At 39.1% G+C, this 17,799-nt stretch overlaps 2 protein-coding genes across 2 annotated transcripts; both read right to left on the bottom strand.

The window, feature by feature from the left end:
- Nucleotides 1-1,150: 1,150 nt before the first annotated feature.
- Nucleotides 1,151-1,993, bottom strand: LOC149221001 (uncharacterized). The gene has a single exon (XM_089387287.1). The coding sequence runs from the start codon at nucleotides 1,991-1,993 to the stop codon at nucleotides 1,151-1,153; it is 843 nt and encodes a 280-aa protein (XP_089243413.1).
- A 690-nt stretch (nucleotides 1,994-2,683) lies between these two features.
- Nucleotides 2,684-3,973, bottom strand: LOC149221000 (uncharacterized). The gene has a single exon (XM_089387286.1). The coding sequence runs from the start codon at nucleotides 3,971-3,973 to the stop codon at nucleotides 2,684-2,686; it is 1,290 nt and encodes a 429-aa protein (XP_089243412.1).
- Nucleotides 3,974-17,799: the final 13,826 nt, after the last annotated feature.

Raw genomic sequence — 17,799 nt, 5'->3', positions numbered from 1 at the left:
GTCTCAAGGCCTCCTCCAGAATATGACTCAGTGAGTATGTAGAGCATCTAGCAATCCTATTCAACCAATCACAAACAATTTTGGAGTCTCCAAATAATTGTAAGTCTCTGCAATTTTTCTCCAATGCAAAATGAATAAGTTGTTTTGCTGCTGATAATTCTGCAAAATTATTTGTGCCCTTCTTGAGTCCCATAAGCAGGCTAAATGAGTGATGTGCTGTGATATGCAAAATGCCACCCCCCCGCCCCCAACAGCCATTTTCCTGTGCAGCCCCGTCAAAATATGCCCACGGTTTGCTGATGTCAATTTGTTCGGGGATGATAACTTGGGGTCTCTGGGGAGGAGGATCATCCGGGATGAGGGCATAATTAGCTAGCACCTTGGCCGCGATGATAGGCCAGCGAGGGGTATGGTTCTAAAAAATGAGGGCATTATGGGCGATCCAAATAGCCCAGCAAGTCAGCACAGGGAGGTTGCGCTGCTTGGGGGAGGTAGAGGAGGAATACCAGGAGCACCAAGCCTCAACGACAGATGCAGCTGTCCAAGAGCAGGAAGGGGCAACTGTCGGGATGACTAATTCCCATAGCCGACGGGCTTCCAAACATTCCAGGAAAAGGTGAAAAACAGATTCATTTTCGCTTTTGCATAGGTAACACCAGTGTGGCCCATATTGTGCCTGCTTGATGAGATTGTCCCCAGTAGGGATTTTGTTCCGTAATATGCACCACATGAGTAATCTGGTTCGAGGGGGTGCCTTCAGCTTCCAGAGATGTTGCCACTAGGCTTCCATATTCTGTGGCTTCCTCGACTCTGCTAACACCAGATAACCATCTTTTGGAGAGAATCTGCCAGATTTTGAGAGGGCCCAAATAATCTCATTGTCTTCATCAGATATGCGGATATGGGCTTCAGAGAGCACCTGGGTGTACTCTTCCCACAGATGGTGCCAATGAGGGGGAATGTTAAGTTGATGTGCAGATCTCCAAGCCTGATGTAGGATGGAGGAGTTCTCTCTATCAGCAATGTGTGCAATATGAGTGACATTCTGTTCATGAAGCAACTGGATGAGATTTACAGGTAGGCTGTGGGAATTCCCACACCCAATCCATGGGTCAATACCAACTCGTACTTTTAGACGTGAATGGATTCTCTAGGTGAGACCCGCCCTTATGGGGCCCAGAGCCTTGATGACAGCCTTCCATATTGTTGAAATCCCAGTAGCGTTCCTGATAGGTCTCCTGATCCAGTCTAGGATCTGAAGAGGGGCGATATATTTAGATTTTGTCACCTTGGTCCAAAGGCTGTCACCTGTGAGTAGATGCCAACCGAGCTTTGCAGCAAGAGCAGTGGAGAAATCATCAAGTTTTTTAAGTCCCCAACCTCCCCACTTTTTAGGCAGATTCAGAGCTTCCCAATTTACCCAAGCAAAAATCTTGCCCGGCTGGCTACCTTTCCATAGGAATCTGCAACAAAGGGATTGTATTCTGGTAAGGATCCCTCTAGGAATCCAGGCCAGGGACATCCAGTACACAGGAGTGGCTTCCAAAACACTCTTTATGAGGGTGAGGCGGCTGGCTCGTGAGAGATATTTAAGATACCAGATGTTGAGTCTTTTTTCCATTTTTGCAATGAGCCAAGTCCAATCTGCAATCTTATAACCCAGGGGCTTTAACTTGTATCCCAGATATTTTAGGCCTTCTGTAAGACTCAACTGTGAGAATCGAAATTGCTGGAGAGAAAAATGTAACTCATGCTGAGTGCATGCAGTCGCAGTCAAAGTTGATTTGTGCTCATTTAATTCCATACCTGTAGCCGACATGAATAATGAGAAGATGGATCTGATACAGGTCAAATCACCAATACTTCCATTCAGAAAGATCAGGATATCATCCACAAAGAGTAGATGTGTGAGTCTGCAGTCATCCGTGATCTTGATGCCTTGAAGTCTGCCACCTCTGTGCTCCTCCTTTATCTTCCGGCTGAGACCTTCCATGACAAGAAGGAAAAGTAGGGGAGAAAGTGGGCAGCCTTGTCTAAGTCCTCTTTCCGAGAGAAAAAATGGGGATGCACTACCGTTGACCAGGACACTATAAGATATGTTAGAGATACAACTCATAATCCATTTAATGTAAATGAAGGGGAACCCCAGGTGAGTTAATAGCATTCTGATATATAACCAGTTAACTCGGTCGAAGGCTTTGGATAAGTCCACTTTCAGAATCATGCCTTTGCCTTTCCTGGTGTGAAGCGAGTGCAGTACTTCCTGGGTAGTGCCAAAAGCTTCATATATTTGTCTATCTTGAAGGAAGGAAAATTTTTCCGGGGAGATGTGCTTGGAGAGAATGGGTCTCATCCGATTGGTGATGATTTTGGCAATAATCTTATATAGGCAGTTACAGAGAGAGATAGGGCGATACTTGTCAAAAGAGGAAGGGTTATCAGCCTTAGGGATAAGTGCAATAAAGGTGGAAGTGATGGATGGCTCAATTCTTCCATTTATTCTGGAGTCCTCAATGACATGCAGCAGATCTGTACCTAGGACATCAAAGAAGGCCAAATAAAACTCGATGGTCCAACCATCCGGCCCAGGACTTTTGTCTTTCTTGAACCATTTCAATGTGGCCTCCAGTTCTTCCAAGGTGACCTCCTTGGATAGCTCCTCTCCCTCTTCTTGTTCCACAAATCATGGGAAGAGCTGGGAAACCCTAATAATTTCAGCCAGGTTTACTTCTCGAGGGGCCCTGAAAGCTCTCTTAAAGTGGGAGGTTGCAAGTGAGGCTAACTGCGGAAAAGTATTTGCTGTTAGTCCATCATCGTTCTGGAGCTGCCAGATAGTGTTAATTGCCTTCCTGCCATTGGCAAACTTATGATAGAATTTTGTGTTAGCATCCCCTTCCTGCATCCAAATCGCCCTGCTTCTAAGATGCCAGACTTCTTCACGGTCTTTAAGAATATTTCCTCTTGCAGAATAAAGGGATGTTATCCTCTCCTTATGTTCAGCTGAGATGAATAGACCACCCTGTTCATTTTCAAAAATCGACAGATCATTTTCAATTTGTCTCAAGGAAAGGTCATCCTGTGTCCTCTTATTGTGTGCCCATTGCTTGGACAATCTCTTCAGTATAATGAGGTTGCGTAGAAATCCTTTTGTGTAGTTACCCCCGGCACCCGGAGGGTTTGCTTTCCAGTAGTCTGTGACCATGCTGATATAGGAGGCTTCTTTGAGCCAAGCTGAACAGAACTTGAAAGGACCTTTGGGTTTAGCTCTTCTGCCATCAATTTCCATATAAATGGGGAGGTGGTCTGAGATCCCTCCCGAACCGACCCATTGTCTAATACAAAAACCCAAGTCAAGTATGCTTTCTTTGACAAGGAAACGATCCAATCTACGAGCAAGACTATCTTCCCCAGTCCGATTATTTCTCCAGGTAGCTTGAATCTTGGCTGAGGGAATGTCTATCAGCTGGTGATTATCCAGAGTATAAGAAAAATAGTCCGAGAGTGAATCTCTCTGGGCACGGTGGCCCCATGACTCCGAGTGTCCAATGGAAAAATTTAAGTCTCCACCCAGAATCAGGTGATCAGCAGAGAAGGTATCCAACCCTAAGAGATTATCCCAAAATTCCGGTCGGTTTTGGCATGGCCCGTAGATATTAAAAATTCTAAAATTCATGCCAAGGTCTGCTGAAAAAATGTCTGCTCCAATATGACCAACCCCTCCCCAACAGTTGATCAGTTTAATGGAACGAGCATTATATCCGAAGGATATACCTCCAGATCTCCGTTGTGCATCAAGGCCAGTGAACTTCCACCCCGGAAGCATGTGCTCAAGGAGTCTAGAAATGTCAGCAATGGGGCCAAGGGTCTCTTGTAAGAAAATAATGTCAAGATGATCGGATTGAACTATCCGACGGAGTGCTAGTTTTTTCTCAGGCCTAGCAAGCCCATGACAGTTGTATGAGAGAATCTTCATGGAGGGGGTTTAGAGGGGGTTTCTCTAGCTCTAAGGACCCCAAGGATAATGGACTGTTTACCAGCTGCAATGTCGTCGCCCGCTTGGGATTGTGCTTTTGTAATAGAAGAGGGTCAGCCTCGATGGAGTTTATGCGATGGGGGGGAGAGATAATATCAAGGACAACATGATCCACTGCCAGTCTCTTAGCCTTTGAACGGGTCTGATACCCCTACATTGCAGGGATAATAGTGGATGAAGAGTGAGGGTTAGGGGGAGTAGACGATAGAGAGGGGGGAGTGGGGGCAATGATAGGGAGAGAGGGGGAGATGTCACAAGTGATCTGGGTAGGGGGAGCAGATGATACTGGCCCATGACCCAAATCTAAAGAGAAACCAGATGACAAAAATTTGCTAACATATGAGCAACAAAGAGAGGAAAAAGGAAGAGGGGTGCTCAGGAGGGGTAGAGTGTGTTTCAGTCCTCCTAATAGGTGAAACGATGTGTCGAGGCAATTCCTCTGAGGATCGAGGCTGTTCCACCTGATTTGGAAACTTCTCTGGTCAATGGCTCCTATCTCGGAGCTTTCCTGGAAGAGCCACCATTAAGGGGGAAATCTTTGAACAAATGCCCAACTTTGTGACATCTCCAGCACCTGAATGGGATGCCCTCATAGTCCAGGATTTGTCATCTAGTGATATTCCTCCACTGTATATTGATATGTTCCATAACTCCATCAGATAGGTCCATGTGTACAAGGATCCTAGCATATGCCATGTGCCTCGTAGTCTGGAATGAGGCATAGTATGTGAGGTAGTTACCAAGAGTGTTCCCAATCCTCTTGAAAATGTCCTCCATCCAGAAGTGAAATGGAAGCCCCGGGAGGCGAACCCAGATAGGTTTGGCATCCACCCGTTCTTGTTCAGGATCGAACATTGGTGTCCACCTCTGAAGGAGAATAGGGGCTTGGTCAATGTGCCAAACAGTCGAAAGGACCCAATTGGTATGTGCCAAGCAACTAAAGCGCATCACAAACCATCCTTTAACAAAAGTCTGTACCTTGGGGGGGTCATTTAGGTGATGGCCCCATACCTCCATGGTCCATTTCTGCAGATGCTCCACACTGTATTGTCTGCCTCTGACCCGACCCACCAGAACTTTCTCCGACGACTCCATAGACTCTAGTAACGGAGTATCCTCTATGAATTTTAGAAAAACTTCGCAGTTCTTAAGCTTGAGACTCCGCTTCCTCTTAGACCCCTCTCTGAACCTAGAGGCCGCCGCTTCTGGTAGAACGATAGTCTGAGTAGTTGCTGGAGATGATGAAACCCTAGCAGTGTCTAACGGGATGGAAGCAAAAAACCCGAGAATGGAGCCGATACTAGTAAAATTGCCTTGCAGGGGAGCCATTGGGGTAAGAAATGTAGAACAGGTGGACGCCAGAGAGGCCGAGGTCGAGAGGGGTTTAGACAAGGGTTTGCTGGAGCCAGACGAGGAGGGGAATGAAGCAGAGGCCACGCCTAGGGTTAGGCCATCAGGGGCATCCTGAGGCTCAGCAAAAGCCAAAGTGCAAGGTGAAAGCGGTTGAGAAATGAACTCCGGGTTTACAGGGGTGTCTTCTGGCAGTGAGACCGACTTGTAACGAGGGCTAGAGATGGAGGGAAGGGCACCTATCTCCTCAGAGAGCTCGTTGTCAAATGAGTAGAAACCCTCAAGTGTGGTCCTGGCCTCCGTCCAAATGGGCTCACCTTCCGACGGGTCCGCTGAATAATCTAAGTTATCCTCCATAACTGTCTCAGCCGTTAGCTGACAGCTGCCTGCGGAATCGAAACGAGGAACGAGGGGAGGGTAAATGGTGAAAGGTTAAAACTGCCCAGGTGAAAGTGCTAACCAGTAACAGCTATGGTTAGGGAGAACGTGGGCAGGAAGTAACAAGGAAAGAGGCAGGAAGGTAGGTAGTTGACGACAGAGGCGGTTCAGTAAGCTGTTATGGGGGCAGACGATGAGGGCGGACTACAAACCCACCCATCCTCCCCAAGTCGATCTGAAGTTCGTAGGGATTCATTTCTCATATATTAACATAGAAAAGCAATTAATGAACTTTATAAATTTATCAATTAGTTAATTACTGAACTTTATAAATTTATTGAAATTAAAAAAAGAATTTTCGTAAAAATATAATAATGTTTATATGCAATACACATCTATACATGTTCCAATGAAACGGATACATTCTATATTAGAAAGGTTAAAAAAAATGGGAAGATACACTCTATATTACAAAGGTTAAAAACAAAATGAGAAGTTTATTTTGAAAACTATTTTTTTGTTTTGCATGATAAAATTCAATTTCCAAAATAAAGTTGTAATGCTTATTTCCATGAAAAATATTGCAAAAACTATTCTAAGGTGTAACTAGATTGATGACACTAACAACACCAATTAAGATCAACAATGTAATGATCATGGCCCCTTTGCGTTTCTAGCCATCCTCTTCTCAATTTTCTGTCTGCTTCTCTATCACAAACATGTAATAAATATCTGATCATTGACTTCATCTCAGATAAAAGTTGCAGGTGATAATAAAAAAGGTGTGTACCACATCAACTTCTTTTATCAATCTTATTTTGTATGTCCCTAAGAATTTTTTTAGTTTCTTTCGTTGCATGGATTGTTGACATAAACTTTGCAATGTGTTTGTTGTCCATATATATATATCAAGAAAAACAAAAATAAATAAATTCAATTAACATGGTATATATATAAAGAAATAAATTATTTTTCACAAATTATGAGGACAAAGATCAACCTAAATAAAGTATGAATACAAAATTGTTTCTTCCCCCTTTCAAATTAGGTTGGAAATATAAAAATAATAAGTTCTCTCTTTCTCTCTCTTTTTTTTCTAATATTTAAAAGTGTGTAAATGTTGCATCAATATGTATATTAACCACATTAGTAAATGTGGTTATGTGAATAATTTAAAAAGAAATAAAAATGTAAAATCACTCTTATGAAGAAAGACAAGCTCAAATCTATAAAATGTATTGAAATTATTGAAAATTATAGGAACAAATAATAAAAAGTATTCACATCATTCCAAAATTATAGAAAAATTAATAAAAACTATTGAAGATATATATGTTACAATGATATGGAGTTCAATCAGTTCTCTTCTTTCTTCCTAAGTGTAGCATATGCACTGCTTTTCATCTTAGCATAACATTGAAAAGAGGAAGGTGGTGAAATAGATAAGGCATTTATGGATTTCACTCTTGATATAGTTGTAAAGGTCAAACTCTGCCTCTATCTATTACCAATATCAATAGTAGCTCGTTCTAAAGTTAACCCCTAAGATTTGTGTTTAGTGAACGTCTGTGGCATCTTTAAAGGTATTTGTTTACGATTTCCTCTAATAACTTGTGTTATAGGTATAATGTTTGGAGAATTTATGTCAAATGGAACACCTATGTACTTATTAAAAATAGTTGTAGTGAATCATGGATGTTGAGGGGGTTTTGAGCCAGTTATGTAGAAGATAACTTGAATATATCCAAGTGCACCATTGACTAACCCAACTTCAACCCACAAGTTACATGTCAACATGACATTCTATCCATGAAATAATAAGACTTAATGATCCAAATCATCATCATCGCTAACTATTTCTGTTCATCTAGTATGTTCTGCAACCTATCTTGCAATTGGAGAATTCAATAATTTTAGCATTTGCTGGTTATTTAGAGCGACCAGATTATTTGTTTGAAACAAGTGAACTGTAGAATGAAATAAAATATTATCCATTGGACACAAGCACATGTAAACACATGACACGAGAAGATCTGAATCATGTATAAATGGTTCAACATTTCTGATGTTAGTTAAAAGATTATGAAAAGCAGATTATTTCAGATCATTTCCTTGTTGCCAAAAATTCTATCCAAAGTGACAACAATGTTGACATTTTTCCACAACGCTTTCCATGTTGTTTTAACTACATACAAAGGTTTATCTTTGATATGATGAAGTTGACCAACAACACCAACAATAATCATGGATCTACCACCAAAAGGAGTAGACTTGTTATCTGGGAAGGCTTCTTGTAAATAAGAATCTACCTATATGAATAACCTTGGACCTAAAAAGCTCACTTCATGAATCAAGATATGTTGAATGTGCCTTATTTCTTTCTAAAACATTACTAGAGATTGGCCATTGAGTGTTTTCATATCTTTGATAGGAAGTTTCAAAGCAGAGTGCATTATTTTTCCATGTATATTAAAAACAACAATACTAGTTGGAGCGAGCGATAACAATGGACTTCCACCATTCGTTGCTGAAGAAGAAAGAGCATGAGAAATATAATGAATAAGAAAATAATTTCGAGTCCCAGTTGTTCCTTGAATAATTGTTTTAAGAGGATCGCAGTTTCCATATTTAAAAGAGTTGCGTAAAATGATCTCAAAATAAAGTTGTTGTTTCTCTGATAAGGAAGACAATGACACAATTATGTTCCCAATTGAGTTGTCATTAGTAACACCTACAAACTGGGAATCTTTATAAAATTAATAGGTTGTTGTACAAGATCATCTGAGATCATTGTTTACTGCATCTAAGATCATTGTTTTCTACCAATTAAAATTTATATCGAAGATCTTTCAACCAATACTATCAAGGTAAAAAATGTTAACATTATTTGGAAGAATTGTTTGAGACAAAATCCGCCACTTTTCAAAATATTATTCAACACCATCTACTTGTGTGGGAGGCTTAACATCTTCTTCATTAGTTTCATATGTTAGAGTGGCTCCATCAACATGTCATGGGAGATATCTTAAATTTCTCCAACTCTCAATTATTATATCACTTGAAAGTACTATATCTAAAGGAATGTCACAAAATGGCTTGTACAAAAGTAACTCAGTCCAACAAAATGTCTCAAACTCTTCTAAAACCTCATTGAGAATAACATAAAATCATGGCCACACTTGAATAATGGTAGGAACATCTCTTGTTTTCCATGGCTCTTTCTTATAGTTGGTATCAAATGTCTAAGGTCTTGCACTTTCTATCATATACAAATGTGCCAGAAAATCGAGATGGGTTGATATATTTGAACAAAACTATTTTGAAAAGAAATTTGATGAGAATCCGTTTATAGTTTATGAAATAGTTTTTTACCAACATTCAAGGGAAAAAAATTGAAACTACATACAATAAGAGGTATCTTTAGCAACATATTGCAAGTTTATTATGCTCCATTGTCATGATCAACAAGTGTTTCTGTAAGGAACCTTCTATATGCACACAAAGTTGCAGCTTGACATGCACCTATATTTGAAAGTTTTGTCAACATTCCACGATAAATTTCATACATTTTCTCTACTTTTCAAACATATTTTTCAATATATTTCAAAATTTCATACCGCAAAATAACTGGGTGAAAATCAACATTTGCTCACCACATTGTGAGAATATCAACATTGTGAACATTTAGTCTATCATCATTACATGCAGGTTCATATTTCTTCTTCCCTTTCTCATCTATGAATAGAATATACTGATCATGAACATGTCATTTAACATTGTAGTGACATGCAAGGATAGACCCCCTTTTCGTAAACAAGAATCAACACTTTACTTTGTATGTATTTGGACTTGATTCAACAAATGTTCATAATCTTCATGATGATTGCAAGAAAAAAATTGTGAAGTGTTCAAAAGGAAGGGATCATCTATAGGCTTCGAGGAACCATTATGGTTTGATGATGGATGTCACATGGATTCCAAGTTGTTACATATTTTTCCAAGAAACTCTTTGCAACATGCACATTGGAAGGGTTAGACTAGTCCAATGTTTCCATGATTGGAGCACCCGTAAACCATGAATGTGGGCTAAACCTCTATGTTGCCACTCATATCTAAAAAAAATGGAAAATATAGTAAAAATAAAGAAATAAGTCAAAACAACACAAAGGTGTGCCAAAATCATAAAGAATGGAATAAAATGAATAAAGGAAAACTAATACCTAAAGTTTTTAGCTCTAAGATATTTTTGAAGCACTAATTAACTGGTATTTTTGGGAGAGAAACAACTTAATCTATTTCAATTTCAACATCCCTATAATAGTTATCCATATGATTTTTTTAAAGCAATGCATTTATGACCCATTTTCTTTTGACAAAACATTCATAATATTAGGAGTGGGCACCATGTTTCCTCACAATCAGGAAGTCAATTTGTTCAACAAGCCTTGGAATCTTCTTTTCAATCATAGATATACCTTGTGGAAAGCTAGTTGTGTGGAAAATATATTTATATTTCCCATCATGATCATGCGTCACTTGCAATATTGGATTAACTTGTGCTATTAGCATCTCTTCAACTTGGGTAAGAACTCTTGGAACATGAGGTCATTCACCAGGATCCATGTCATTGAAACGAGAAAAATGGTGATAACCTCTCTCATTCTTACATATTTTACAAATAGGTCCTTCATGTGATGTAACAACCTATGTCTCAAGATAATATTCATTACATACTTGGAATATTTGGACAATAGAGAGGTCATCAATCCTGGATCATAAAATTTTATGAAATTTATGAAGGTTTTAATCCTATACAAAAATTACATGTAAACAATTTCTTAAAACATAAAAATATACAATGGCGAGAACATAAAACAAATACACAAAGATTTTCCCCTGGATCCCAAAATTGGGAATACCAGATTGATTTTTCATTATATTTATTTCAATGTTATATATATATATACATGCCGAAGCATTCATAAACCCCAACCCACTAACCCTGGATTATAACATAACTGTAGTTCCCTTGACCAGATCTATAAATATCATGGGCAAAAACCACCATGCTTAAAAACCATGCGAAAAACCATGAGTATGTCCTCCCACCATATTTGGGTTCACCCCCGATCCTTGGGTCTACCCAACTATTATTAGGTCCACATAAAGTAAATTTTTTTCTCGGGGTGCTACCCCGTGTTAGAAAGTGTAGCAAGAAAGGCTCAAATTGAGTAAATTGAATTTACACATCAGGAGGAAAACTTGGAAGTAGTTAAATAGTGTGACATGGCTCTTGTCACTCAGTTATATCAACAAATTCAAGTTAGTGGGCTTGGAGTTTAGTCATGCATGTGTTGATTGCTAAATTTAGCAATCTAGTTAAGTTATTTTTAGTTGTACTTAGTTAACTGACATCTAACAATTAATAGAGTCAATTGAAGGTTAGTTGTGCAGTGAGAAAACAATCTAACTAAGAGATTTGTTAGTTAAATGATAAATCAACCCAAAATTGCCCATACATGCATGGAATTCAAATTGCTCAACTAGAATGGAGGAGACAAAGGCTAGTGTAACATTAATTGTATACTAGTTGAGTGTACAATTGTTGTGTGCAGTAAGGAGATCAATTCCTTTAGAATTGCTGAAGGAAATAGGGACTTACCTATTGTTTAGAAGCTTGAATTAACTCAAAATTGTGCAAGGAAATAGGAGGTTGGAGGAGGAATATATTGGCTAAGTGGTTGTTAGAGGTTGTCATTCAACAAAGAAAACACTTTTGCTTTTGTAGGTGGTCCTCAAAGTTGGAGCATGAAATTGTAATAGTTTCTCTATTCAACTGATTAATGCAAAGAGGCTTGAGGGTTTTTTCCCAATTGGGTTACCCTAAAAATCATCGTGTACTTGTGGTTTTTCTTGTTGCATGTCTATGCATGTTGTTCTAAATTGTGATTTTCATTCCGCAAATTAGTAGAGTAGAATTTGTGTCTCTTGATTTTAGTTCAAATTGTTGAGAAGTTGCAATTTATATCAAATTTATACATGGTATAAGAGCCTTGAAATCACATTAGAAGTAGTATTTTGATTTTTTGTTTCTGCAATTTCAAATTTGTAGCTTCAATGTAGCAACTTTTCTTCAGATTCAGGAGAATGTCTTTCAACAAACTAAGATTGCAGTAAGCCCTAGAGTGTAGATCAAATTTCATAGCCTAGAAGGGCCAAATGGAGTCAATGCTTGATGATAATGGTGTGTTAAAATATGTTAAAATTGACGTTGTGAAACCCCAATAGTTTGATGCACAACAATTAACCCAATGGAAGAAGGATGTTGCAAAGGCCAAGAGAATTCTTCTGGAAGGTGTGAGAGACCATGTGGTATAAAATATCCATGGAAAAGAAACACCATTTTCTATGTGGAATGCACTGACTGAGCTATTAAAAAATAATAGTGGAATAGAAAATTAACCTTGAAAAACAAACTTTGAAACATTAGAATGCAGAAAAATGATACCATTCCACAATGCCTCTCCAGATTCACTCAAGTTCGAGATGAACTTGGAGGGGTTGGGGAGAATGTTGCAGAAGGTGATATGTGAACCTAACTCTTCTAAGCCTTCCAAATCGTAGCATAGCTACTAGGACTCAATGAATGGAAGGGGAAAATTACCAAATTGGGAAAGGTTATGGTCCAATTTGGTTCAAGAAGAGATTAGGAGAAATACTAGAGATGGAGTATCATCCAGAGCAAAGTATGAAGAGAATTTTGCCTTGGTTTGGAAGGGGAATAAGGGAAAAGGAAAGAAGACCCAAAGAAAATCTGAATCTAGCTAAAATAATGGCAAGAAGAAAGACTTGAGCAAGATAAAATGTTTTCACTACAACGAATACGAGCACTATGCAACAAAATTTCTGCACAAGAAGTCTAACAAGAAGCCTTTAGGAGGAGAAGGAGGTGAAGCACTGGCTTCAAAACTAGAATTAAACTTCACTCTAATAGCATGCATGACCAACACAGTTATGGGGAGTGTGTGGCACCTTGATTCCGGTGCCTCATTCCATATGAGAAGGTGCAAGGAATTTTTCAGTAGTCTGGAGGAGAAGGATCTCTAGATGCATATTGAATTGGGTGATGACAGGAGGTACAATCCTACATGAATTGGTACTATCACCTTTGAGAGGGAGAAAACCTCCCCTCTTTGACTCAAAGATGTTATGTTTGTACCTGGGCTGAAGAAGAACCTAATCTCTATGGAAATATTAGAGGATATAGGCTATGATGTTATTTTCAGTAAAGGGAAAACCTTTCTGAGACACATATCTACCGGGCAAGTGAAGAAAATTGGAGTTTGAGTGAAGAACTTAGACCAAATTGAGGTGGGATAGTGCGCTGCATTGAGAAACAAGGAAAAAAAGGTGCAAAGTCGAGATGTAGGAGAACTATGGCACAGGAGATTGGGTCATCTGAACCATGGTGCCTTAAAAATCATGCAATAAATTACCACCAGTTGATCCAAGTGGATCTCTAAAAAGTACCAGTGGCATGGAAAGAAGGATCAAAACTCAAAGTGGTAGAATCTCTATATACTTAATATCGGATTGAAGCTCTCATTATCCTAATTCCAACAGAGCAAACGACACTCAAATTCAAGTTCATATGAAGAAGTTAGAGCAAGTCAAAGATTAAGTTTGACTTGGACAGGTGGTAGGAGGAAGTGACGTGGCAACACTCTCAGTGAATGGGGAAGTGCCAAGTAGCAGACTGCCATTGGTCCTACATATCACAGATCGCAGAAGGAAGAGACTGTGACTTAAAGAATCGACCCCCAGAGCAATCCAAGTTGCGATGCAATATATCGCAATCGTGAAATCAGGTTGGGATTTTGCGATATCTCAATCACAGTTTGCAAAGGGGAAGTAGTCACATATTGTACCAACCTTGGTTCCCGCCGATTGTGATTTGTGATGTGAGCTTCCGGACCTGATATATTATATATTGTGCTTAATGGTTCGTTGGGTTTGCGGTTATCATAGGACACTTGTTGTAAGGGCTTGGGTTTGTCTGCTGATTGGAAACACCGATGGGAAACGCCGATAGTAAAAGCTGTCAGGTTAAAATATGCAGTTAAAGAAGTTTTGATATGTTTAAAAGGTTTGTTTCATCATAATATATGGGACCCGAGAATCTCTGCTTTAAAACAACCCTGCCTGCAAAACTTTGTCGTTTGTTTGGAATTGCCCGGAAATTGAGGAGTCAATCGATTAAGATTATATAATGGATGGTCAACACAGGGAAAGAGTAGGAGACTAGATGAAATTTAGAACATTGTATGTAGTAGCAACCCGACCTAGAAGTAGGGGTCGGAACCTCACCTTGAGTAGCAAGGAGGTTCTAAGAGGGTGGAGAAAGCCCGATTATCTGAATTGGGTGTTGGGATAGGCATTTTTGCATGATTTTTCGCCATGATTTCGGTGGTACTATCTGTTTTTGAAGCCGGGCTCTCCATTCTTTGTCCATATTCAAGTTTGGAGGTATAAGGATTGTAGGTTAATGTTTCTTGTACTTTTATCTCTTTTATGCCACTTAATGAAAGAAGACCTCCCCACTATTGAGCAGGGCCCGGAGACGTAGTCCAAATTGGACGAACTCCGTAATCAAATCTTTGTGTCATGGTTTCTTGCTTATCATGTTATTTCCACATTATTTTATGTGCTTTTAAGTTCCATGGTTAATAAGCTCTATTTCATTTAATTCTGATGCATCTATAAGTAAAATATCTTGGATCAAGTTTGTTATCAGAGCATGTCTTTGTTGATGGAATTGCATGAGTATATGCTAACCCAGAACAAGCTAGAAAATGGCGAAGGAATGCTTAAGTCCTTTGATCCTGAAGTAGGACGTGCACAACGAAAAAGAAAAATGGAAAATGAAGAAGCTCGTTGGGAAGAGGAACATAATTTTCGTAAGGTATTCTACAATATGGCAGAGAAAGTGGACAAGCTATTTTCAGAGTATGAGAAGGCACTTGGGCAAGAGAAGAAAGATGCTGACGACAATGGATTGACAAATCATGAAGGTGGTGGAGAAGAGCCTCCTCCCTCTTCTTCTTCAAGTGATGGTTCTCATCACTCTAATCGCGATTCCAAACATACATCTAAGAAACCATTCTTCAAGCTAGATGTAAAGTTTGACCTGCCCATGTATAATGGAGAGTGTAGTGAAAAATAAATTAATAATTGAATTAGACAGATAAAGGTCTACTTCCAGATTCAACAGATCAAAGAAGATGAGGCAAAGGTCCAAATATCATCTCTTAGGTTGAGTGGCACTGCTCTCGTTTGGTGGGATAGAAAGTTGTAGAAGGGCCGCAAAAAGTCGGGTAACCTTCTTTCCTCTTGGTCTAGTTTTATTTCTGCATTGAAAGACCAATTTTACCCTTTGGGTTATAAACAAAAGGCACTAATGGAATGGTAATGTCTAGGGAAAGGTAAAGGAAAAAATGTGCAAAGCTTCACTAAAGAATTTTGGAAACAAGCATTGAATTTGGGCATCTCATTAGATTCACCTAAGACTATAACTAAGTATGTTGGTGCGCTACATAGTTACATAAGACACTCACTATTATTGTTTGAGCCTAATATGATTGATGCGGCTGGCGTAAAGGCGATTCATCTTGAAAGCCGAGGCAAGAATGATAGAGATGATCAAGCTAAGAAAACATCGTTCAACCCTCAGCATGGCAAAATTCAAGAATAAAGGCAAGGGGAAGGTTAACAAGACCATTGCATCCAAGAAAAAGGATGAAGCAACACCATCTTTCATGCATTGCAAGAGAGAAGGCCATGATGAGGACCACTATTAGAAGCTACATTCGACGCTGAGACCAAAGAGATTCAGAAGAAAGGGAAAGAAGAAGACAATGGCAACAACGCAGAAGGGCCTTGGATCAGATTCCAGCGATGAGACATTGATCACAGCTGTGGGTGAAAAAGGTACTCCTTCTATTAGTAATAATTCTGATTCAATGGCAAGTACTAGTTATTTGAATGAGCCTGTAAGTAATGAGTGAAAGAGAATTGAATTATTCCACATTAGAGTTATTATAAAACACACAAAGGTGGAAACTTTGTTCGATTCAGGTTCCCAAGAAAATTTAATCTTAGAGTCCTTAGTGAAAAAGTTAGGCCTCGAAACTAAGCATCATCCGAGTCCATACCCGCTTGGTTGGGTAAGTGATAATGCACAATTACAAGTAACCAAGTAGTGTAGGGACAGATTTGTTATTTCTTCAAAATTAGTAGATGAGGTAGAGTTAGATGTTGTGCCTTTGGATATCTATGAAATTATCTTGGGAAGTCCGTATCTATATGACAAAAAGGAAGTTTTCTTTCGGCACGAAAATAAATACCACCTCATGAAGGACGTGGTAGAATATATAGTCAAAGCTCATCATAAGAAAGTTAGTGCTAGCCTTATAAGTGCAGGACAGATTAAACGATTGGTTAATTCCAGTAAAGGGTGCATTCTCATGGTAATGAGAGTGAAAGAGGCTGAGACTACTGACACTTTGAAAGGTTGTGATCCTAATCATAAGAAAGAATTGTTTGAAATAATTTAGGACTATGATGGATTGTTTCAGGAACCGAGAGGATTTCTTCCAAAACAATAAATCCAACGTGAGATCCATATACAACAGGATGCTCCTTTACTGAATATTGACATGTATAGGATGGCTTCTATTGAGATGAAGGAGATCAAGAAACAGGTGTAGGCATTGCTAAATCAAGGGGTCATCATACCGAGTTCTTCTCCATGGGGCTCACCAATCATGTTGGTGTTGAAGAAAGATGACACATGGAGAATGTGCATAGACTACAGGGTGCTAAAAAAAATTACGGTGAAGAATCAATACCCTCTCCCTCGCATTGATGAGTTATTAGATTAGTTGAAAAATGATGTCTATTTTACAAAAATATATTTGTGTAGTGGATATCACCAGGTTAGAGTTGCAGAACAAGACATTTGGAAGACTGCATTCAAAACCAAACAGGGTTTGTTTGAATGGATGGTGATTCCATTCAGACTGTGCAAGTCTCTAACCATGTGTATGAGGGTAATGAATTATTTGTTTAGGCATTTCCTTGATAATTTTGTGCTTGTATATCTGGAAGAAATTCTTATTTATAGTAGGACATGGGATGAACATGTATGTCATGTGAAGAAAGTTCTTGATGTTATGAAAAAAGACAAACTGTATGTAAAGATGTCAAAGTGTGAGTTTGGGAAGACCTCTTTGGTTTATTTAGGTCACATAGTCCGTAATGGGCAACTGAAAATAGATCCCTCTAAAGTGGATGTGCTTATGAAGTGGCCCAAGGCTACAAATGTTATAGAGGTCCGAAGCTTTTTGGGTGCGATATAGTATTGGATAAGGTTCATTGCGAACTTCTTTGTTATTGCAACTCCCTTACACACATTGAAAAGTGTGAAGCAGGCCTTTCAGTGGGGAGGAAAACATCAGAAATCCTTCGACACACTAAAGGAGAAGATCAGTACAACACCAGTGCTAGCCTTACCCGACCTTCAACAGCCTTTTGAGATTGAAATAGATGCCAATGGATATGCAATGGGCACTGTATTGATGAAGCAAAGGAAGCTTGTATGTTACCATTCAGAGACTTTCTCCTAGGATGTTGTGAATTATACCACGCACGAGAGGGAGTTGTACAACTTGGTTCAGAGTGTAAAGAAGTGGAAACACTACCTGATTGGAAAGGAGACCATCATCCATACGGATCATCATCCCTTGCAGTACCTTCAGTCACAGACCAAGCTTCAACAAGCCCGTCATTTCAGATGGATGGGATTCCTCCAACAATTTCATCTGGTAATAAAATACAAGAAGGGTGCCAACAACAAAGTAGCATATATGCTTTCTCGCCCTCCTATTTCTACATTTGTAGTTTTGCAAAATGCTTCTTTATCATTAGAAAGTTATGTTGAACAATATGCTAACGATGATGATTTTAAAGAGATTTATGCA

The sequence above is a fragment of the Pinus tabuliformis genome, chromosome Q, assembly GCF_031772625.1.
Source record: "Pinus tabuliformis cultivar Carrire ecotype Pingquan chromosome Q, CPIR1, whole genome shotgun sequence".
NCBI classification, from domain to species: domain Eukaryota; kingdom Viridiplantae; phylum Streptophyta; class Pinopsida; order Pinales; family Pinaceae; genus Pinus; species Pinus tabuliformis.
This window is presented reverse-complemented; position numbering and strand designations above follow the sequence as displayed.

Coding starts and splice junctions, on each gene's coding strand:
- LOC149221001 (XM_089387287.1), bottom strand. CDS start 1,993: ATGGAAGGTCTCAGCCGGAAGATAAAGGAGGAGCACAGAGGTGGCAGA.
- LOC149221000 (XM_089387286.1), bottom strand. CDS start 3,973: ATGAAGATTCTCTCATACAACTGTCATGGGCTTGCTAGGCCTGAGAAA.